General features: G+C 39.3%; 1 protein-coding gene across 1 annotated transcript in view; it reads left to right on the top strand.

Moving 5' to 3' along the window:
• The window catches only part of SPAG1 (sperm associated antigen 1), a 77,701-nt gene that overhangs the window by 38,706 nt on the left and 14,701 nt on the right, over positions 1 to 24,294 (top strand). Inside the window, exons 11-14 of the mRNA XM_087447580.1 lie at positions 12,783 to 13,169; positions 13,503 to 13,602; positions 18,759 to 18,911; positions 23,046 to 23,212. Coding sequence (XP_087303706.1) covers positions 12,783 to 13,169; positions 13,503 to 13,602; positions 18,759 to 18,911; positions 23,046 to 23,212 — 807 coding nt within the window. The remainder of the gene's footprint in view (positions 1 to 12,782; positions 13,170 to 13,502; positions 13,603 to 18,758; positions 18,912 to 23,045; positions 23,213 to 24,294) is intronic.

Here is a 24,294-nt window from a genome sequence, read left to right as displayed (position 1 = left end):
TCCTTCTTTCTGCTTGTATTGGGTTTATTTTACTCCTCTTTTTCTAAGACACTTTCTCAAGATAGAGGCTTAGAATGTTTCTAATGTTCTATCATAGAAAGATAGAAACTTTTTCCCCTAAATAAGCATTTGATGCTATAAGTTTTCTTCTAAGCACTGCTTTGTCTGCATTCCACATATTTTGATGTTGTATTTTCATTGTCATTCAGTTGAAAGTGTTTTCTGATTTCACTCAAGACTCTCTCTTTGACCATAAGGCATATTTAATTTCCATATTTTTGAGATTTACTGGTTATCTTTCTGTTATTGGTTTAAGTTTACTTCCAGTAAGATCAGAGAATGTACTTTGTGTTATGTCATTAGTTTTAAATTTGTTAAGGGTTGTCTTATGACACGGGATATGTGATGAATGTTCCATGTACACTTGAAAAGAATGTATATTCTGTGGTTTTTTTGGTGGAGTGTTCTATAAATATCAGTTATATCCAGTTGGTTGATGGTGCTACTCAGTTTTTCTTTATCCCTGCTGATTTTGTTTACTTTTTATATTCCTTACTGAGAGAGGAGTATTGTAGTCTACATTTGTGGATTTGTCCATTTCTCCTTTTAGTTCTATCAGGTTTTGTGTTATACGTCTTGAGGCTGTATTGTTAGGAACATACACATTTAGGATTGCTGTGACTTGTTGGTCAATTGATCCTTTTATCATTATATAATATCCTTCTATCTTTGGTAATTTTACTTGCTTTTAAGTCTACTTTGTCTGATATTACTATAGCCATTTCAGCTCTTGTTGGATTCATATTTGCATAGTATATATTTTCTCATCCTTTTACTTTTAACCTACCTCATTAAAGTGGGTTTCTTTTAGACAGCATACAGTTGGGTCTTGTTTTTAATCCAGTCTTACTAATTCTGTCCTATAAGTGGTATGTGTACACCATTTACACTTAATTAAATATTGATATGTTTGTATTAGGTCTAACATTGTATTATTTGTTTTTCTGTTTCTTCTCTCTGGTTTTTGTTCTGCTGTTTCCTCTTTCATATTTTCTTTTGGATTATTTGAATTCTGTTTAGTTTTTTATTTTAATTTATTGATTATTTTACTGTATTTCTTTACACATTCTTTTAGTGGTCCCACTAGGGATTTATATACACATACTTTTCTTTCCACATTCTACTTAGAATTAATATTTTACCACTTCAAGTGAAATGTAGAAACCTTACCACCAAATCAGTCCCTTTACCCTCCACCTTTATGTTGTAGTTATCATATGTGTTACATCCACATTCATTGAAAACTCCATCAGACAATGTTACGATTTTTGCTTTCAATCTTTCTACACGTTTTAAAGAATTTAAGAGGAGGGAAACAGTCTATTTTATTTACTCAGATTTTACCATTTCTGTTGTTCTTCCTTGATTCCTAATGTTCCAAGTTTCTTTCTGGGATCAATTCCTTTACATCTGAAGTACTTCCTTTAGCATTTCTTTTAAAGAAGTTCTGCTAGAGATGAATTCTCTTCATTTTCCTTCTTGAGGATGTCTTTATTTCACCTAAATTTCTGAAGGATATTTTTGCTGGATATAGAATTCTAGATTAATAGTTCTTTTTTCAGCATTTTAAACATTTTGTTCTGCTGCCTTCTATCCTCCATGGTTCTGATGAGAAATCCATTGCCGTTCAAATTGTTGTTGCATTATATATGATGCATTGTTTTTCTCTGGCTGCTTTCAAGACTTTTTCTTTGTTTGTATTTTTTTAGCAGTTTGATTATGATATGTCTTGATGTGGGTTTCTTTGAATTTATCCCTTTGGGGTATGCTGAGCTTCTGGAATTTGTAAGTTTATGTCATTGCCACATTTGGGAAATTGTCAGCCATAATTCCCTCAGATGTTTTTTCTGGGCAACACTATTTATGCTATACTATTGGGACTGTTATGACACAATTGTTAGACTATTTAGTATTGTCCCACAAGTCCTTGAGGCTCTGGGTTTTTTGTTTTTTTTTTTTCAGTTTTTTCTTCTCTTTATTGTTAAGATTGAAAAATTTCTATTGATCTATATTTAAGTTCACTGACTTCTTCCTCTGTCATCTCAATTCTATTGCACCCATTCAGTGAATTTTTTTATTTTGGTTATTGTATTTTTTTCATTCTAAAATTTCCATTTGGTTCTTTTTTTTGAAATCTTCTATTTCTCTGCAAAGCTTTTTAATCTTTCTATTCCTTTCAAGAGTGTTTGCCTTTATTTCTTGGAGCATGGTTATTATAGCCACTTTCGAGTTTTTGTCCGAGAATTCACAACATCCATATTATCCAGGTTTTGGCATTACTTAATTGTCTTTTCCCTTGCCAAATATTGAGATTCTCTTTCTTCCTCATTTGTTAAATAATTTCGCACTGTATACTAGCACTTTTTAATATTATGATGTGTGATTTTCAGTCTTGTTTAAATCCTATGGAAAAATTTTTTTGAAGCAGTTAATCAATCTAGGTAGGTTTGGGTAACAGCTTTCCTATCTGACTTCTGTGGACTATGGTACTAATGTCAGTTTAGTTTCAAAACCTTTGTGGTGCTATTTGCATTTGTTCCATTTGTGCACCATCCCATGACCAGCTGGGGTCTGGGCAATGGTCTTCTCCTGTAACTCACATCTCGAAATTTTTTGTATGATGTTTAGGGTCAGATTTATGCATATGGATCATCTAGAGGGTGAGCCCAGTTTGTATACAATTTTATTCGATTGTTTTCTTGAGTTCCCTCCTCTCTGTGATTCTTCTATACTCTTTCTGGCTCCCAGGGTTTTCCTTCCTTTTCCTCTGGCTAGAAAGCCAAGCTTTTAATTTCCCCATTCTATGGCACACTTCCCATGACTGTGTGCCTCTGGGACTGGGCAGCAAGAGGACAGAGAGAGACAAAAAAACAATGGGGACATTCTTGGGCCCACAGTTTCTCTGGCCAGAGATAAGAGTTTCTCTCCTTCAAAATTTTAGTTATCTACTTGGCTGCTACTGCCATTGCAGCTGTTGCAGGATTGCCTAGGAGCTAGGATTGGAGAGAATAGAAAAACAAAACAAACAAAAAAGAAACAGGAAATTTCCCCAACTCTCTAGAGTTTGGCTTTTTTTAGATTCCACACATAAGTGAGTTCATACAGTATTTCTCCTTCTCTGTCTGACTTATTTCACTTAGCATAATACTCTCAAGGTCCATCCATGCTGTTGCAAATGGCAGGATTTCCTTTTATGGCTAAATAATATCGCTCTGTGTGTGTGTGTGTGTGTAACATTTTCTTTATCCATAGGAGTCAACTATCTTTTTGCTTTAGGTAAATAATAGAAGACTTCTCCTGAAGCTCTTTCTGTCCACACCCAGCGCACAGTTTTGGGTTTTGGACTGCCTCTGATCCAGGCTAGGACAAATCAGAGGAAAGAAAAATTAGAAATTCCCTGCTGGTTTAGTTCTATTTCAAGTTCTAGTTCCTTTCCCTAGTCGGCCTGCTACCATTTACTTTTCAGTGTCTTCATATAGCTGTTTCATGGATTCTGTCCAGGTTTATTGTTATATTCAGTGGAGACACAGGATGGAGTGTGTTTACTCCCTCTTGCCAGGAACTGCCCCTCTTGTTACTGTTTATTTTTTTTGAAAGATTAGCACATTCGAAGAACTATGAAAGTGCTTTACATAGGTTATTTTATTTAATCCTCAAGGAAGCTATAACTATCCATATCTTTATAGATTAGGCATTGGAAACTTAGAAAGGTTATTTGCCGCATTTGCCAGGTTGTAAGTCACATGGTTAGGGTATGGCCCCAAATCTGTGTGACTCCTAAGTTTATCTCTTATAAGTCCTTACTAGATGCCAACTAAGAAAGTATAGGTTCGCTAAAACCCAGGCTGACCATCGCCAGGCTACACTGTCAAAGAAACAGATATAATTTGGCATTTATCCACTGTTGTGCTCACTGACATTGTACCAAGAACTCTTATCAGAGGCTGAACCTATGTTGAAGGAGCAAGTGAGTTAATGACTAATGTGAGAATTTTTGATTAAAAAATGGGCAGAGGAACTGAACAGACATTTTTCCAAAGAAGACATTCAAATGGCCAATAGTTACATGAATATGTGCTCAACATCACTAATCATCAGGGAAATACAAATCAAATCACAATGAGATATCACCTCACACCTGTTTGAACAGCTATCAGCAAAAAGACAAGAGATAACAAGTGTTGGTGAGGATGTGGAGAAAAGGGAACTCTTGTGCACTGTTGGTGGAAACGTAAATTAGTATAACCACTATGGAAAACAGTATGGAGTTTCCTCAAAAAATTAAAAATAGAACTACCATATGATCCAGCCATCCCATTTCTGGGTATATATCCAAAAGAAATGAAATCGCTATCTCGAAGAGATAGCTGCACCCCAGTGTTCATTGCAACATTATTCCCAATAGCCAAGACTTGGAAACAACGTTAAGTGTCTATCAATGGATGAATGGGTAAAGAAAATGTTACACACACACACACACACACACACACACACACACACACACACACAGAGGGATATTATTTAGCTATAAAAGGAAATCCTGCCATTTGCAACAGCATGGATGGACCTTGAGAGTATTATGCTAAGTGAAATAAGTCAGACAGAGAAGGAGAAATACTGTATGAACTCACTTATGTGTGGAATCTAAAAAAAGCCAAACTCTAGAAATAGATCTACTGTATGATCTATTTCTATCCAGTATGTGGAATCTATAAAAATTCTATAGTATGTGGAATCTAAAAAAAGCCAAACTCTAGAAATAGAATGCTGGTTGCCAGGGGGTGGGGGATGGAGGTATTGGAGAGAAGTTGGTTAAAGGGTACAAATTTCCAGTTATATGATGAATAAGCTCTGGGGCTCTAATATACAGCATTGTAACTATAGTTAACAATACTGCATTGTCAACTTGAAAGTTGCTGAGAGAGTAGATCTTAAATGTTCTTACTACAAAAAAAAGGTAGGTATGTGAGGTGATGGATGTGTTAAGTTATTGTGGTAATCATTTTGCAATATATATGTGTACCAAATCATCATGTTTTACACCTTAAACTTACACAACATTGTATGTTTATAATTTAATAAAGCTGGGAGGACAAAAAAGATACTAAAAGGCCCTCCTCACAAATAGAGATAAACAAACAGGAAAGGCCTAATCATTAAAATTACTTCTATGATTCGAAATCTGAGTCAAGATTGTTGTAGTGTAATATCATTTAACAGATTGATAAGATGTTTCTCTCTGAGTTAGGTGGTTATTCCTAAGGTGAATCCCATAGAGAAGCAATATTCCCATTCAGATATCCAAGCAGCCAGAGCTTTAAGAGAACCATTTCTGATCCAGTCGTTTGTGCCACCCGATAATTATTTTGTAAATTAGAGAATAAATAAAAATATGTAAGGTTCAGGGGCCGTCCCGTTGGCCTAGCGGTTAAGTTAGCATGCTCCTGCTTTGGAGGCCCAGGGTTCGCAGGTTTGGATCCTGGGTGTGGACCGACACACCGCTTGTCAAGCCATGCTGTGGTGGTGTCCCATGTAAAGTAGAGGAAGATGGGCACCAATGTTAGCCCAGAGCCAATCTTCCTCAGCAAGAAAAAAAAAGGAGGAGGATTGGCATCAGATGTTAGCTCAGGGCTAATCTTCCTCATACACATACACACAAAAATAAATAAATAAATAAATAAATAAAAATATGTAAGATTCAGAAAACAAAAATACCTTGATAGGAAGAATATAAATTTTTTTTTTTTGGTGGGGAGGATTGGCCATGAGCTAACATCCACTGCCAATCTTCCTCTTTGTGCTGAGGAAGATTGGCCCTGAGCTAACATCTGCGCCCATCTTCCTCCATTTTTGTATGTGGCACACCACCATAGCATGGCTTGATGAGTGGTGCATAGGTCCACGCCCGGGATCCGAACCTGTGAACTCCAGGCCACTGAAGCAGAGCACATGAACTTAACCACTGTGCCACCAGGCCATCTCTGGAAGAATATAAATTTTAAGACCGGTTGGTTCCCTTCTATCAGGAAAGCAAATCAAGATTAGGTGGAATAAATGGCTAGAAGCTCAGAAGTAAGCCTTTTATTTATTTTTCTCTTGCTAAGGAAGATTAGCCCTGAGCTAACATCTGTGCCAATCTTCCTCTATTTTGTATGTGGGTCGCCGCCACAGCATAGCTGATGAGTGGTGTAGGTCCACTCCTGGGATCCGAACCTGCAAACCTGGGCTGCTGATGCGGAGCATGCGGACTTAACCACTAGGCCATGGGGCCGGCCCCAGAAGTAGTCCTTTTATAAAGATTTTATTTATTTATTTCCCCCCCAAAGCCCCAGTGGATAGTTGTATGTCATAGCTGCACATCCTTCTAGTTGCTGTATGTGGGACACGGCCTCAGCATGGCTGGAGAAGCAGTGTGTTGGTGCGCGCCCGGGATCCGAACCCGGGCCGCCAGCAGCGGAGCGGACGCACTTAACCGCTAAGCCATGGGGCCAGCCCAGAAGTAGTCCTTTTAAAATGAAATAACATCAATAGAATTATCTTATGCTCAGCTCTACCAAGTTCCATTGTTAGATGACATGTAAAAAGAGCTTCTGGAGTCTTAGACAGGACAGGAGAAATCCAAGTCACTTTTAGGAAAATGTGAAAGCCCAGAAGGATGTTATCAGGTTGGAATCATGTGTTTCCCCATCCCACCACATTCCAAGAAAGAATTCTTAGTCATTATGGGGTATGATGTAGGGAGTCCTGAAGACCGTGGGAAAATGCAGCAATTAGTGTTTTGTCACCTTAGCTGACTGACAGTGCTGCTCCCCTGCGAGCTCCACTTGGGTTGGCCAGGCCCAGTTCACCCAGACTGAGGTATAACATAACCAATGGATTTAATTTAGCAGCTGACAATTATTGAGCACCTACTCTGTGTCAGGTACTGAGATAAGACAATTGATAGGCTTTCTCACCTGTCCTTCTAAGGATGAGAAATATATGCCTATTTGCCAGGCTGATTAGATCTGGGGATTTGAGTTCATGGCTTGCACAGAAACTCTCCATTTATTTATGTTTTCCTTCCCTAGTAGAGAGCAGTTAGAAGTGGCCATCATCATACAAGTGTAGCTGTCAGAGACTTTGGTATTTATTCTGTCTCTTTATAGAGTCTGTGAGCAGTGATCAGAGGAAAGTAAGCGTCTAGGTCCCTTGTAGTGCTGTTGCTTATTCCCCACTTAAAAATGAAATATAAGAAAATAAAGTCACAAACCAAAGAATAAAATATAGATAAATATTTCTCTTGTCCTAGAATTGGCAGGATCAGGAGGGTGGAAGGGTGTGGATTTCAAAGAGTTAAAACAATAGACAAAATCATAAACAGAAAGGTGAATGATTTTGATTATGTAAAAATGAAAAACCTGTATAATTCAGATGCTATAAAAAAAATTAAAAGGCAAATGACAAACTAGGAAAAATGGCAAGGAGTCGATAACCTTATAATATGAAGAGCTTTTATGAAACAATAAGAAAAAGTTAAAGAGCCCAGTACCAGCATGAACAAAGCATATGAACAGATAAATTGCTAATGAAAAAATTAAATGATCAATAAATTTTGTATTACTAATGAAAAAATGAAAATTAAATATAGATTTTTTTCTCCCATCAAATTGGCCAAGATAGAAAAAAAAAACCGAAGTATCCTCTGCTGTCAAGGGTAAGCTGAAATAAGCACTCTTTTTTAAAAATTGAAATATAACTCATGTATCATAAAATTCAACCTTTTCAAATTCAGTAGATTTTAGTATATTTACGAGATTGTGCAACCATCACCACTGTCTAATTCCAGAACATTTTTATCATCACAAAAAGAAATCCCATACCTGTTAGCAGTCACTCCCGTCTCCCCTTCCCCTGGCAACCACTAATCTACTTTCTGTCTCTATGGATTTGCCTGTTCTGAATTAAATGGAATCACACAATATGTGACCTTTTGTGTCTGGCTTCTTTCACTTAGTGTAGTGTTTTCAAGTTCATCCATGTTGCAGCATGTATCAGTACTTCATTTCTTTTTATGGACAAATAATATTCCATTGCATGGCTAATACCACATTTTCTTTATCCATTCATCAATTGATGGACATTTGGGTTGTTTCTGCTTTTTGGCTATTATGAATAATGCTGCTGTGAACCTTCACATGCAAGTTCTGTGTGTGTGTGTGGGAGCATGTTTTTTATTTTCTTGGGTATATACCTAGGAGTGAAATGCTGGGTTATATGGTAATTCTATGTTTAACTTCTTGAGAAACTGCCAGACTGTTTTCCAAAGTGGCTACACCTTTTTGTATTCCCACCAGCAATATATGAGGATTCCAATTTCTCCACGTTCTTGCAAACACTTGTTATGGTTTGCCTTTTTGATTATAGCCATCCTAGTGGGTGTGAAGTGGTAACTCCTTATGGTTTTGATTTGCATTTCCATAATGACTAATTATGTTGACCATCTTTTCATGTGTTTATTAGCCATTTGTATATACCTTCTTTGCAGAAATGTTTCTTCAAGTTCTTTGCCCACTTTAAAATTAGGTTATTTGTCTTTTTATTGTTGCATTGTAAGTGTTTATATATTCTGGATACTAGACCCATATCAGATATATGATTTGTACATAATTTCTCCCATTCTGTGGGTTGTCTTTTTACTTTCTTGATAATGTCCTTTGATGCACAAAAGTTTTTAATTTTGATGGAGTCCATTTTATCTATTATTTCTTTTGTTGCTTGTGCCTTTGGTGTCATATATAAAAATCCATTGTCAAATCCAAGATCATGTAGATTTACCCCTATGTTTTCTTCTAAGAGTTTTATGATTTTAGTTATTACATTCAGGTCATTGATTTATTTTGAATGAGGGAGAAGGAGTCCAACTTTTGTTTTTTAGCATGTGGAAATCCAGTTGTCCCAACACCATTTGTTAAAGAGACTATTCTTTCCCCATTGAATGGACTTGGCACCCTTGTCAAAAATCAATGGGTCATAGATGTATAGGTTTATTTCTGGACTCTCAACTCTATTCCATTGGTCTCTATGCCTATCCTTTTGCCAGGACAACACTGTTTTGATTGCTGTAGCTTTTAGTGTGTTTTGAAATCAGAAGTGTGAGTCCTTTGATTTTGTTCTTCTTTTTCAAGATTGTTTTGGCTGTTCTGGGCCTCTTGTAATTCCATATGAATTTGAGGAGCAGCTTTTCCATTTCTGCAAAAAAGGCTGTGGAATTTTGATAGGGATTATGTTGAATCTGTAGATTGCTTTGGGTAGTATTGGTATCTTAACAACATTAAGTCTTCCTGTCCATGATCAAGAGATATCTTTCCATTTATTTAACTTCTTTCAGCAATGTTTTGTAGTTTTCAGTGTACAAGTCTTTCACCTCCTTGGTTAAATTTATTCCTAAATATTTTATTCCTTTGGATGCTATCGTAAATGGAATTGTTTTTGTAATTTCCTTTTGGATTGTTCATTGCTAGTGTATAAAAACAACTGATTTTGTATGTTGATCTTGTACCCTGAAACTCTGCTGAATTTGCTTATTAACTCTAGTAGTGGTTTGTGTGTGTGTGTATTATTCTTTGGGAATATATATACATACATATATATTACAATATTTTATATATTATATATATGTAATCCCAAAGAATCTCTCTCTATATATATAATCATGTCATCTATGAATAGAGATAATTTTACTTCTTCCATTCCATGTGGATGCCTTTTATTTCTTTTTCTTGTCTAATTGATCAGGCTACAACTTTCAGTGTAATGTTGGTAGCTGCGGTGAAAATGGCATCCTTGTCTTATTCCTGATTATCAGGGGAAAGCTTTCAGGATTTCACCATTGAGTATAACGTTAGCTGTGAGTTTTTCATAAATGTATTTTATTGTGTTGAGAAGTTTCACTTCTGTTCCTAGTTTTTATCCTAGTGTTTTTATCATGAAAGCATGTTGGATTTTGTCAAATGTCTTTTCAGTGTCAGTTATGATCATGTGGTTTTTCCCCTTGTTCTATTAATGTGGTGTGTTGTATAGATTGATTTTCCACTGTTGAACTACTCTTCCATTCTTGAGTTAAATCCCACTTGGTCATGGTACATAATGCTTTTATTTATTTATTATTATTATTATTATTATTATTATTTTTGTGAGGAGGATCAGCCCTGAGCTAACATCCATGCCAATCCTCCTCTTTTTTGTTGAGGAAGACCGGCTCTGAGCTAACATCTATTGCCAATCCTCCTCCTTTTTTTTTTCCCCAAAGCCCCAGTAGAGAGTTGTATGTCATAGTTGTACATCCTTCTAGTTGCTATATGTGGGACGCGGCCTCAGCGTGGCTGGAGAAGCGGTGCGTCGGTGCGCGCGCCCAGGATCTGAACCCTGGGCCGTCAGTAGCGGAGTGCACGCACTTAACCGCTAAGCCACAGGGCCGGCCCTATAATGCTTTTAATATGCTGTTGGATTCAGTTTCCTAGTATTTTGTTGAAGATTTTTGCATCTACCAGTTACCCAAACTATCCCACCCAAGGCTACTGAAGTCCTTTGGTCTTTAGATCTAATGGTTCCCTTTAGTCCTTAGGCAGTCAACATTGTTGGCTGTCCCTTCCTTTGATATTTGTTATTGTTGACTCTTTTCTCCCTGAAATACTCTTTCTTCTTAGTTTCGGAGGCAGAATACATTTCTAGGTACTCCTCTGTCTCCACTGGAGATTCTTCCTCTGGTCATTCTTTAAGTGTTAGTATTTCTCAGGGATCCTTTAGAAGATCTGAGTGACCCCATCCACACCCAAACCTTGATGATCCTTTAAATGCCAGCAACTCCCAAGTCAGTGTCTCTAGATAAAGCCACTCCTCTGATCTACATTTGGAGCCACCTCCTGAACAACTCCTCTGGAATGTCCCACAGGTAGTGCAGTGCCCAACAGGACTCACAGGTCTTTCACGTTCGGACCTCTGCTTACCTTTGCAGAGACTGGCAAAGGTGTCCAGGGACATTTCAATCTTAAGGAAAGAGGTGCAGCTTTGTATTCAGTTCATTTCATTGGAATCCCAGTTATGCTGGTTTCTAGCTCTCTGTTTAAGCGAATTCCTTACCTTCTTCCTTGTGTCTCTTTTGCCTCATTTGTAAAGTGGAGATGATAATACTTGGTATGAGGATTAATGATAATGAAAAATGATAATGTATGTAAAGGTCTTGACCCATATTAAGTTCTAAATAAACAATACTATTTAGTAATAGTATTGGTCAGACATGGAGGGGTAACATACAAGGGGATGGAAAATAATACGAATTTGTCCATTGTTTCTGCTGACACTGACTTGTGCTCCCACATGTTTTTATGACGGGTGGGGACTTGAGTAGCAGATACCAGATGAAGAGGACTGGCGCCTTGCTCTAATATTCCTACTGGGTCCAGTCTGGGGACCTATGGCTATAACAAGATCTTTTTATTGTTTTAATAATTAAGCCCCTTTTAGTTAGTGATCCAAAATTGGATGTTATTCCGCTGTACAGAAAACTCTATTTATTAATTAGTGTGTTTTTATACTCAATGCTTGCCTTATGGTGACGATCCATTGATTTTCATTTAAATATTTGTGGTTTTTCTATTCTCTCTGTGCTTCAAATCCTGGCTTTACCATTCATGAAACAGAATGGAAAATATATCTATTAAGAATCAGATTTGAGGGCGGGCCCTGTGGCTTGGTGGTTAAGTGCACGCGCTCCGATGCTGGTGGCCCGGGTTCGGATCCCGGGCGCGCACCGAGGCACCACTTCGCCGTCCATCCTGAGGCCGAGTCCCACGTACAGCAACTAGAAGGATGTGCAGCTATGACATACAACTATCTACTGGGGCTTTGGGGGGAAAATAAATAAATAGAATCTTAAGAATCAGATTTGAACTTGTTAAAAAAAGCTTAGAAATCTCTGTAGTCTTTAAGTGCTTTTTAACAGTGCTTTGAAATGATGAATTGCTTTGTTCACCCATCAGTGAAATATTTATACATTTTCATATTTTAAAAATAGTAGATTCAGTAATCAATTATTAAAGGTATGATTAATACATGAAATCTTTTAATCAAGATCAAAGAAATTTACAATCTTTTTAAGGCTCACTTGAAGCTCAAAATATTAGGTACTTATTTTATGTGACTTCTTTGCTAAATTCACTTTAAAATGACTTAAAAATCACTTGGACTTTATTTTTCTTTCAAATGATCTTTTTCTCCCAGTCCTCTAAAATGGGGGTACCCTAACCTTGGGTGCAATTAGTGTATTCAAGTTTTAGTGACTTCATTCATTCAATCATAAATTATAAATAGAAAAAAAGTATATGTTTTCTAAGATCTATCTCGGCACATAATGCTTTGATGAGGTTAGGATTTCGAAATGCCGGTTTTCACGTCACAAGCCCTTCAGCGTTTAAAGAGTTAAATACGGGCTTGGCTGCTGTCCTGGCCGGCGAAGCCCCAGGGGCTCGGGAGCCCCCGGCCTCCGCAGCCAGCGCTGGGGCGGACGGACCCCGGAGGGCCGGAACCGCCGCGCTCCGCCGAGGGGCGGCGCCAGCCCGGCTTCCCCGGCGAACACGCCCCTGCGGGCGGCGGCGCCGCGCCTCTTCGCCGGGCACCCCCGCGGCCTCGGGTAGTTTCTCCTGATGATGCAAACGCTCACTTCCCGCATCTACTTCCCACAGAGGCCGCCGAGCCGACGGGAGCCGGGCGCGCCGCCGAGCCGGGCGCCATGGGCAACATCCAGAAGAAGCTGACCGGCAAAAGCGAGGGCGGCAAGCGGCCGGAGAGGGGCGCGCCGCGGCGGGGCCGGGCGCCCGGGGCCGGCGCGGACAAGCGGGGCCGCCCGCCGGCCCCCGCGACGCCGGGCAGCGCCAACGGGCACCCGGGCGGCGGGCGGGGCGCCGGGGACCCCGCCGCGGCCGCCGCGCTCCCCGGTTCCGGCGCGCCGCCGCCCGCCCCGGTCGGCCCCGCCGGCCTGAAGAGCCAGGGCAACGAGCTGTTCAAGAGCGGGCAGTTCGCCGAGGCGGCCGTCCGGTACTCGGCGGCGATAGCGCAGCTGGAGCCTGCAGGTGAGGGAGCTCCACCGCGGGAGAGGCGCAGGCACTTCCTGAATGACAGGCGTTTGCGTCTGTACATTCCTTCCTGGTGACCCAGCGCGGTGTGACCTGATCGCCGGGAGCAGTCCCTGGAATGCGTAGCATGTGCCCGGGCGAGGCAGGTTTGGTGTGTCCCTTACGGGCTTTCCCTGTGGCCAGTGCGGGCACAGCCAGCTGCTCGGAGCTCTGCATTATCAGCAGTCTGTAGGACTGCGGTGCCCCTGGAGACCTCTGTTGTCATCTCATTCTGGTGAACTGTGATTTTGCTAATGGATTTTAACTGTGTTTAATTAAATGTGATTTTAGGAAGTGGAAGTGCAGATGATCTAAGTGTCTTATATTCAAATAGAGCAGCGTGTTACCTGAAAGAAGGAAACTGCAGTGGATGTATTCAAGATTGTAACAGGTAAACTGCCCGTGTTCAGGTTTGTCGAGAGATTATCATTTCAGTGTGATGAGTGCAGCATTTAATATCCTTCTAAATTTTCTGCATAAGAGTCTAATTTCTTAAGACAGTTTTAAGGTATGTGAATTGATTAATACATAAAAATCATAAATTCTGTTTCACATATGAAGACAGTTATAGAAGATTGTGCACACTCCTTTCATTTCCACTGCTGCTACATTAGTGCATGCTTTCTTCATAGCAATCCTAGACTCCTGGAGAAGCCTTCTACCTACTCTCTTTGCCTCCTCCAGTCCACTGTAGCATCAGAATAACTTTTCCTGAAGCATTATTTTGTCCAGACTGTTTCAAACAGGTGTTCAGTGGCTCAGTATGGTCTTCCAAACAATTATGAACTCCTCTGTCACCGCGTTGCCCCCAAAACAAGCTTTCTGCTCCCATTTGGTCCACTGTCTGTAATGCCGTCTGTACATCTTTGCTTCTGAAATCCCTGCTCAGCTGCTCTCTCCTGTCTTCCTGGTCACCTCAGGTCCCTGGTCATTGGCACGTCTATAATGCTTGCACTGTCACTGTCACACCTGTAGGTACTTGTGTCATCCACTGCATCAGATTGTAAGCTCTTTGAGGTCAGGAACCATGTTTTACACAGGTTTGCATCCCACAAGCACGGCAGTCACCCATGGTACTCAACAAGTTACATGCTGAGATGGATGAATATATTTACATGAGTAAAAAGTATTGTGTTCTTTAACCATTAAGTAATAAGCCTGCTTCAGGAGCCCTTTGGAAAGAAGCTTTTATTAGTGCATCTACAAAATAAGAAGTCGTATGTCCTGGTTTGACCTTCACAGTCTTGGTTTACTCCTCTTGTCTGGTATAATTATTAATATCACCCCTTTTCACTCTCTGAAGCCCTAGTTTGGACACTAACTTATGTGGACACCCTGATTATAAGGTGAACAATTTATTATTTTTTTCATTGGTCGTATCAGTTTACCCATCTGGGTAAAAACTTGCTAGTATCTGTGTGTGTACAGTCTAAAAAGAATGCCTTGAGGTGCTTGGATTTTTTGCGAATTTTACGTATTCAAATTTAAAATAAATAATATTTATATTCACTTTGGCCTGTCTTTAGATCCCATCCACTGTTGCGCTAGCTCACACTAGCTAAGTGTTACATTTTCAGGATTTCGTGAGCTGGTTGAAGTCAAGCTGGTAGTTTGAGATCTGCTGTGGTTGGAGTACTAATACCATGAAAATTGGCAAATGCCACAAATCTGGGCTTTTTTCCCAGGAGAGCTGGTTGTTAAACATTTACCACTGCCCATAACTAACAAATAAGACCATGTGAATTTGCAGAATATCAGGCACGTTGTGATTTGCGGCCAAGAAAATTTCAGCTCAAGTGTCTGTTGCTAATACGTTACCCTTCCGACTTGTCTTACGTCTTCTTATAGTGAGCAAGTTCAGAACTCTTTAGTTAAAACTTGGGACCCCTACAGTTAGGGGCTACTTAAAACAGTGGACTCACTTTGTCTTTCAGTGAGATCATTTAAGGTGGCAGACATTTTCTTGCTAAAATGTGTTGTGTTTCAGTGTGGGCCCAGGAGGCAGTCAACGATGGTACTCCAGCCCTGGTGTCTAGGGAGGCTAGAATGGAGGTTTATCCTGGGGGAGAGCAGGAGATGGCCTGCGGGGGAGGGAGGTGGGCGGTGCTTTAAGTAAGGTGTCTTGAGATAAGAGCTGTGTTCTAGGCTGAGAAATCTGGCTCTGCTGGTTCGTACTGACCTCCCTAGAGATCGGCCTACCTAGGTGTTTTATTTGGTCCCTGGCATTTGAGTCCCAGCGTAAGGGGCCTGAGATGATTTTACTCCAAAACGGTGATTCTCAGTCTCATTTTAATGCCAAAGAAACCATGATTTGCTTTTGTGAACATGTTGAAATATGGATATGTTTAAATCTGTATGAACTAGGAATCATTTATTAGCAGAAATATGACTGTGTTTCTCTTTACCTCAAAAAGATTGCATACATTTTAAAGGAAGCCTGTTTTTTAGGTTTTCAGTTCATTATCTTTGCTCCTTGGAGAGTTGTTTTGTGTTCCAGGAGCCCTTATTACAAGACAAGTGGTAGCAGGAGTCAAACATCAAAAAAGAAAAACTCATGGGGGCAAAATTTTAAATAAGGGGGAGGTGGGAACCTATGAAATAACCATGCATTGTGGGGGAAAAGTATTTGATTTTTAGTGTCTGAACTCCCGGGACCCACGCTGAAGCACTCCTGAGAGGTTTCCCAGGGGCATGTCAAGAGAGAGTCGCTGCTGGGCGGGTAGTGTTTGAGGAGCTCCAGGGGCTCCGCCCTGCCCCTTTCCTCACCACAGGCTTCCAGGTGGAATGTGGAACAGGGTTATGATGCCTAAGCAAAAGTTTAAAACCATTATTCTAGAAATTACTTCTTATTCTCTCATAATTATCAGCTAAAAAAAATCTTCACTTTTCCCATCTGTCAGAGAACCTTTTTAGGTTAACTAAACCACACGGAAAATCTTTCAGTGACTTTCCACTGAGGATATTTTGACAGACTCAATACGAATGAATGTTGCCTAGTAATTCTCTGGTCTTGCTCGTCTTTGCTGCTCTCTGACAGACTTGAAATTAGAAGACTCTCTAGGGTCTTAACTGTGTTAACTTGAATAGTTAAACTTTTCTAAACTCTGGTTTAACAGTTCTCTCTGTTTGTTTGTTTTTATGAATAGATGCTTTTTTTTTCCTAGTGGAATTTCCATTTATAAGCTCATATTCGTTTTCAGGATTGTCGTTAAAGAGAAAAAGCCTTGCATATACTAGTCAGGGGTGCTAAAAATTATATGCATCATCCCAATTTTAGATTCCACACCTTTCTCAGGGCCATCTTGAGTGGATAAATAGTGTCTTGGTCAGTGGAAGTCTGGTGAAATGGGGGTAGTCATGTGGCTGTGAAGTATTTATATATTTACAATTTCTAATTTCTGTTCGTGTTATTAATATCCGCTAAGCATTAAACTAAGCTAGATTTAAGGCAATGGTACAGGTGATAGATCCTGTTGCCCAGAGATCTGTTTTCTAATGTTTTAAGTGTTTTTACTTGATTTTAATTTTATTTTTTAAATAACTTTTACTAGTACAAAAGTAACACATAGCTATTATAGAAAAAATTTTAAAACCCAGGACAGCACAAAGGAGGTCATTAAAATCACCCATAATCGTAACACCTAGGCAGAGCAAAATTGGTTCTTTTTCAGAGAGATGAAGCTTATTAGGTTTAATGACATTTGTAGAACAACTTCAGATTTCAGGAGCACACCCACACATGGAGTTGAGTATCTGTACAATGTGGAGAATTGTGGAGGAGTTTGAGTGGCAGATGACTCCAATCCCCTTATTTGTAGTGTTTTTGTGTGTGTTTGTGGTAGAAAGAGTGTGGGCTCTGAGGGTTCATTCCGGAGGTGCTTGCTGAGTGCCTCTCATGGCCCCAGCGTTGATCTAGGCACTGGGAATGTAGTGGTACTCAGGATAGGCAATGCCCTTGCCTTTTTGAAGCTTAAATTCAAAAGAACTGACATGTGGGCAGAGTGCTCCATGTGTCTCTCCATTTCTTCACCTGCAAAATGAACGTATTAATATTTACCTTTCAGACTTGTTGTGAGATTAGATGAGAAAGTCTACAGTGGCTAGCACATAGCAAATGTTCTATCAGAGCTTCCTCCTTGCCAGGTCACTGTAGACAGGAATAGATAGCAGATCTGTAAGACTATTGGAAAAAAGTAAAGCAAAGCAGCCCTCACTCATGCTTTCCTGCAGCAAGTTAAGTATCTGATATGTAAGCTGCTTGTAGCATCGAGTTAACCGGAAAGCAAACCTGCAGTCCCCAGTGTGGAGAGAGTGCTGCGGATCTCGTTAGTGGGTTACACGGAAAGCAGGCTCTTCATAGCATCTCTGCACAAAGTCCTTCTGTGCAGTTTCAGTTCATTTTGTTAAAACTAAGAGTACAATAGTTTTCATTCGTAAATTTGGTCTTTTGATTGTATGCTTTATTTCAGAATACAATGAAGTACATTAAGTAGTGAAGTAGCTTTAAACAGTTACTTCAAACAAAATCAAGGAACATAACCTTGGAATATATCTCTAGTGATATTGGAAATACTTCATAAACTAAATAGTGCAAGATGAAAATTCATGACTTACAAGAAATCATTGTATGCTTGCTTCCTTGATTCCCTCTGGTCTATTTTTGAAGACTTTTGGCAGCAAGTAAATCATGATAAACTATATTAAGTTTAAGAAAGCTGATTTTCAAAATGTAATGCAAGTTTTTGTGGTTCTGTGCTAAGGTGCTTTATTAAATATGTTGTTAGTGCTGTTGAGTCAGTTCCGACTCCTAGCGATCCTGTGTACAGCAGAGCAGAATGTTGCCCAGTCTTTTTCCCCATCCTCTCACCTTCTGGCGGTATATCTGACAATGCTCCACTGCTATTCATAGGGTTTTCATGGCCAATTTTTTCAGAAGTGTGTGGCCAGGTCCTTCTTCCTAGTTTTAGTCTGGAAGCTCCACTGAAACCTGTCCACCATGGGTGACACTACTGGTATTTGAAATACTGGTGGCATAGCTTTCAGTATCATGGCAACACTCAGCCACCGCAGTAAGACAGCAACAGACGGGTGGTCATTCCTGACTGGGGAATGAACCCGGGCCACCAAGGTGAGAGCGCCGAATCTTGACCACTAGACCACCAGGGCTGGCTATTAAACACATAAGTGCAAATAAAAATTTTCTTTTTAATCTGTCAATAACAAGAATCTGTTGAAAGCCTACTCTGTGCCTGGTGCCGTGGCAAGCTCTGTGCCGGCCTTGAGGAGGGTGAGGCGCAATGCCTGCTGCTGGGAGCTCGGGCTCAGTGGGGGAAGTAAATCGTGAGTGCTTTGGTGCCGGTCTAAAAGAAAGGGAGTGACTGCAGGTTTGATTGCTCTGCTACTCTGGGTTTGCCTTTCTGGTATGTTGCCAGGTCTCCACGATGAAATATCAGATATGTATGTTTTGGGGAGTCCAGTACTATAGTTAGTATAAGTTAAAGACTTATTTGTAAATCAAATGACGTGTAATATTTTTGTCTTCTTTAGGGCTCTGGAACTTCATCCCTTCTCAATCAAACCTCTTCTTCGACGAGCAATGGCCTATGAAACTTTAGAGCAGTATCAGAAAGCTTATGTGGATTATAAAACAGTGTTGCAAATAGACTGCGGAATCCAGCTAGCAAATGACAGTGTTAACAGGTAACTTAATCTGAGGCAGCTACCTGAGGTCTAGTTGTTTTATAATGTAATTCGATTTTTTTTCTTCCCCTCCTTCAAGAATGATGTCGAAGTGTAGACGTGTTCTCAGTTATTTACTTTATATGAATGATTGCCTTCTTTCACTCCATCAAAACCAAATGGTTCTCTCTCTCTAGCTTAATTTCTAACTGTCTCATAATACATTTTGAGTTGTCCTCTAACACCTTTATGTTTGTTTCCGGGTCCATTTATTACTGTTCAGTGAATATTCTTTTTTTTTTTTTAATAGCACAGGGAATAGCTCTTTTGTGCTGCTCAAAATGCACAGAATTTAATTTTACTATTTGTAAATATCTGTGGAGTTAGGAAGGTTGGTTTTCAGAGATGTCATACATCAGTAGTAATTCTAGGACAAGATCCAAAAATATAGTGAAAACTGCCATGTTGAATCTTCTTCTCCTACAGGATTTGCAGATGTTCATTGGCTCCACATCTGTCAGTGGAAACATATCTGTTGTTTCTCCTCAGGAGAATGGATGTCTTCATGAGCCTGCTAGATATTTGTGTTATATGCCCTTTAAATAGATACTCATCTAGTATGAGTATTAATTTATAATGCTGAAATAGCAAAGAATTTGGATCTAATTTATATTATAACCTATTTACCCCCTGAGTGAGAATGGGAAGGTAAGAATTTCCAGACTTCATAAATTGCTTTCAGGTGAAATTTGAAAATTACTAGTTGGATAACATTTCTAGTAATGTATAGTATTTTCTGATCCTATTCATCCAAAGTATAACTTCTTAAGTATTTGTGTGTTACGCTGTGCCCTGTGTTGGTCTACTGTACCATGCCCCACTACCGCCAAAAAGACAATAAGGGAAAAAATGGCATAGTCTCTGTCTTTAAGCAGACTAGAATATAGCTAGGGGAAAAACTGAACATAAGACAGATTATCCCCAAGTGTGAGTCTGTCAGTAAGGTAGGGGAGCACAGAGAGGTCAGGCTGCCTTTCTCTGTGTGGGCTGCAGTTGTTGCAGAGAGAGCACTTGAGGTGGTCTTTGAAAGGCACAGACAGAACATGAGGAAACCGTGAGCAAAACTGTAGAAAATGAGAATGGCATGTTTCGTATTAATTCATTTTTTAAAATCATGCCTTACCTCCCACGTGGTCCCACTGCACTTTGGAGAAAACTGTTGGAAAGATCTGGATGTGGAGCCGGCAGCCGTTCCCTGGAGCTTCCTCTCTGGTCACATAGAACCTGTCTGACTCCAGCCTGACTGGAAGAAAGGGATATATGTTGGTTATTGGATCTTGAGTGGGACTAGGTCAAACCTCCTTGATCTCAAGCTTATAAAGTCAGGCAGTGTCACCTGGGAGCTGTCCTGCTGCATAGTCCCCTACTGCATGTCATCTGCTGCCTCCTCATATGTGCCTAAAGGCCCTTTCCCCCTTTTTGTCTGGTTAATTCCTTCTCATTCTTTAGGAGAGGACTTGCTTCCCCTAGGAAACGACTTTCCTGATCCACCCATCTCCCCCCACCAAACATGCACTTTAGGCTCCTTTCCTCGGTGCCCCCAGAACCCTGTGCCTTCTTTTATTACCAGCCGCCATATTGTTTGTAAATTCTCTGTCCCTCTCTTTTTGTAAAATCCTTTTTCTCTCATTCTACTAGGAGTTCCTTGAGGTCAGGAGTTGTGTTTTATCCATCTTTGTAGTTGCAGTACCTTGTACAGTAGATAACCTCAGTAAAAATGTGTTGAATGAGTACATTCTCCAGCAGAGAGAGCAGAGTTCACTCCTGGGCTTTGGAGCTCTGCTTTTAATTTGTCCCTCTGTCTGGTAGTCTCCAAGATAGTTGGGGAAAGTAGGATCTTTTCACAGAGTTAGGGGTTCTCGTGAAAACACCTGAAATATCTGACCGAGAGGAGGGGCCTGTTGTAAAGATATTTTAGGAAATCTAGTTCATAGTGATAAATTGAGTGGTCTGAAGGGAGAAATATGTGTCTGAGAAACTCCAATTACTAACATTTCTGAACCCTCTGCATTGCACTTTTTTAAAAAATTGAAGTAAAATTCACATAACGTAAAATTAACTATTTTAAAGTGTGCAATTTAGTGGCCCTTAGTACAGTCACAATATTGTGCAACCACCACCTCTATCTAGTTCTAAACATTTCATCACTTCAAAAGGGAACTCTGTCCGCATTAAGCAGTCACTCCTCATCCTCCCTTCTCTCAGCCTCTGGCAACTACTAATCTGCTTTCTGTCTCTATCATTTACCTATTCTGGATAGTTCATATAAATGGAGTCATAGAATATGTATCTTTTGTGTCTGGCTTCTTTCACTTAGCATAACGTTTTCAGGGTTCATCCATGGTGTAGCATGTGTGAGTACTTCATTTCTTTTTATGGCTGAGTAATATTCCACTGTATGTGTATACCACATTTTGTTTATCCATTCATCTGTTGATGGACATTTGGGTTGTTTCCAACTTTTGGCTGTTGTGAATAGTCCTGCTCTGAGTATTGGTGTACAAGTTTTTGTTTGCATACCTGTTTTCAGTTCCTTTTGGTGTTTACCTAGGAGTGGAATTGCTGGGTCATATGGTAATTCTATGTTTAGCTTTTTGAGGATTGTATTATACTTTTTATATGTACCCAAGAAGGTTCTTTTATACAAATCAACTTTTAAGACTCATTCATTTTTTTAATTGAATGGTTCTTGCTGATACATCATTTTATAAGAAGATGAGGAGGCTTTGTCTGGTTTTGCCTTCTGTATTTTTCTATAAAATATCCATTTTTAAAATTTCACTATTCCTTTTCATGAATCCCATATTTATGCTTGCTTTTCCATCTAAGAAACAGCGGCTCTTTTTTTTTTTTCTTTTTAAAGTTAAACATCTGTGTTTATTTTGCTTTTGTCTTCCATTAACCATTTTCCTCTCTTCCTCTCCAGGAATCTTATATGTTAAATTTCCCTGCATATACTTATTTACTCCCTGGCAACACATCATCTCTTTTCAGCTGCTTCTTCCTTCCTCTCTGCTGGTAATACAGGTTTTGCTTGAAAATTCTTTTTTCTAAAGCTTCTTTTTCTTCTACAGTTGTGGGTGGTTATACATTATTTTTCAAATTTATTTTTTTTACAGTAAAATATACGAGATTTGGTTATCATAATCAAAGATTACTCTTGAAATTTCAGTTTAAGAAACTGTAGGGAAAGTATGTGTATTACATTTGACTCTATATAAATAATAAAAATTTTCCACACAAAAAGTACTACTGAGTTAACTAACTTGAATGCATTCTACTAGTTACCAATAAACCTTCTCAGTCTTGGGGATCACCTTTTTTAAACCAGATTCATCCCAAAGACATAATTCAATTTTGTTTTTAAATCTAAGTATGATATTTTGTATGTTTAAAATAGTGAGAAAGTGATAATTGGGGGTGTTAATCTGAATTTTATGATGGCCCTTAGTACATGTCATTAATGCAGGGGCCTTCATAGTAGACTCCAATATCCTGTTCTTTCATCTGTATGCATGTGAAAACAAAATAAGTGGAATTTTAGAGATGAAAAAAAACACAAGGTAAGAGTATCTTAACCACATGTAAGTGTTTTAAGACAAAGCAATATTCCACGTGACAGCTAGCCCTCATCAGTTAGCAGCCAGTCGTGTACACTTGTCTTAAGTGTACAGTTTGGGCATAGAAATTCTAATGTACTTCTGATTATTCTCAAGAGTAATACATTATCAATTTAGTAATTATATAAAACGTTATGTGGGACATTTCTTCTAGGCCTCCTAAATTGTAGTTTTATATTTCACTTTTTCAAAAATTAAAATTTTATTGCATATACATTAAAAAAATTTTTTAAACCAATTAGAAATGTCTCAATTTTTTCTTCTGATACAGAAAGGATCTAAACCTACATCATTTTTGGTAACTTTTAAAAGTCCATTTGAAGACAGTTTATGTGGACAGCAAATAGTTCAAGATTGTATTTTCTTCAGGAAAGTACAGAGGCTGTACTTTTGTAAGTCTTACTCTTGATGTGACTTTCCGTAGTATAAAAAGCAAACTGCATGATCCATAAGAGAAAACTTACTTTCTTTTTAGAATAACACGAATTTTAATGGATCTGGATGGACCACACTGGCGGGAGAAGCTGTCACCCATTCCTGCTGTGCCCACTGCCGCGCAACAGCGAGCTTGGCAGCCTGCAGCAGAGACCCCCCCAGACCAAGTGGGAGATTCCTGCAGCCATCACCAGCTGGGCGTCACAGGTCGGGGAAGCTACACTCATTTCTTCTGAGGGTTGTCTTGAGCCGTGCGGATATTTTCACAGGAAAGCAGAAAGAGAAGAGCATGAACTCAGGTGTCAGACCTGGGTTTAAGTTAAGACCCTGTTCTTCCTCTTTCTAACTGTGGAGTCTTAAAAGTTGCTTCATACCTCCAGTCTCCTAGTCTATATGAAAGGGGGAAATAGGAACAACCATCTCATGGAGTTGTTCTCAGGAATAAATGGAGATATGCATATAAAATACTTAGCACGTGTACTGACTGTAAGCTTATAGTAGCCTGTTAAAGGTTAAGTTAGCATTATTATTCAGAAGAAGAAGAAAAAGAATTAAGTAGCATGTAGTTCTCTCCTACACCATGTATGTGGCAAGGCTAAAGTAATAAGATTGATGTGTTTGAAATAATAAAATAAAACTCTATAATGTAAATATCTAGCAGGTACTTCCTTCTGCCTTATATCCTAGTTGTTAACATATCTGCATTCCCAGTGCCTCCCTCATTACTTTGTGCAGAATGTTTAATAAGTGTGACTTCACTCTTGCTTTCTGCTTTAAAGCCAGATGAGGCCCCATTTCCCCTGCCTGCTTGGGAACTCCATGTGTGTCCCCAGATTGAGCTTCATCTTGCAGACACTCTGAGGTTCCTGAGCCATGATGTGCCAATGGCTGGTGTTAGACCCTCATCCTCTTCATAGCCTAGAACGATGCAGGGAACATCTGCCAAGGCTTTTAGATGATTTAGCAGTCCTAGGAAAATCATGGAAATCTCTAGTTTTCTAGGGTCCATTATTAATGGAGCCTGGCATGAAGCATTTGCTCAATAAAGGGTAGCTATTTATTATTAACAGAATACGTATACTAACCATACTGTAGATATGTGACAGCAAATTATAAGCACAAGTGTAATCAGCACTTTCTGTTCATATTTGTGTACTGATTATTAGGGAGAATGGAAACCAAAAGCTTAAAAACATTGGGGGAAGAAGAGCTTGAGGAAAATTTTTCAGCAAATTGAGGGGAAAAAAATCCTCTGTAATATTCTATTTTAGGGCTTATATATACCAGGA

Source organism: Ceratotherium simum, chromosome 23 (genome assembly GCF_057802395.1).
Source record: "Ceratotherium simum simum isolate JZ-2026a chromosome 23, ASM5780239v1, whole genome shotgun sequence".
Taxonomy (NCBI): domain Eukaryota; kingdom Metazoa; phylum Chordata; class Mammalia; order Perissodactyla; family Rhinocerotidae; genus Ceratotherium; species Ceratotherium simum.
This window is presented reverse-complemented; position numbering and strand designations above follow the sequence as displayed.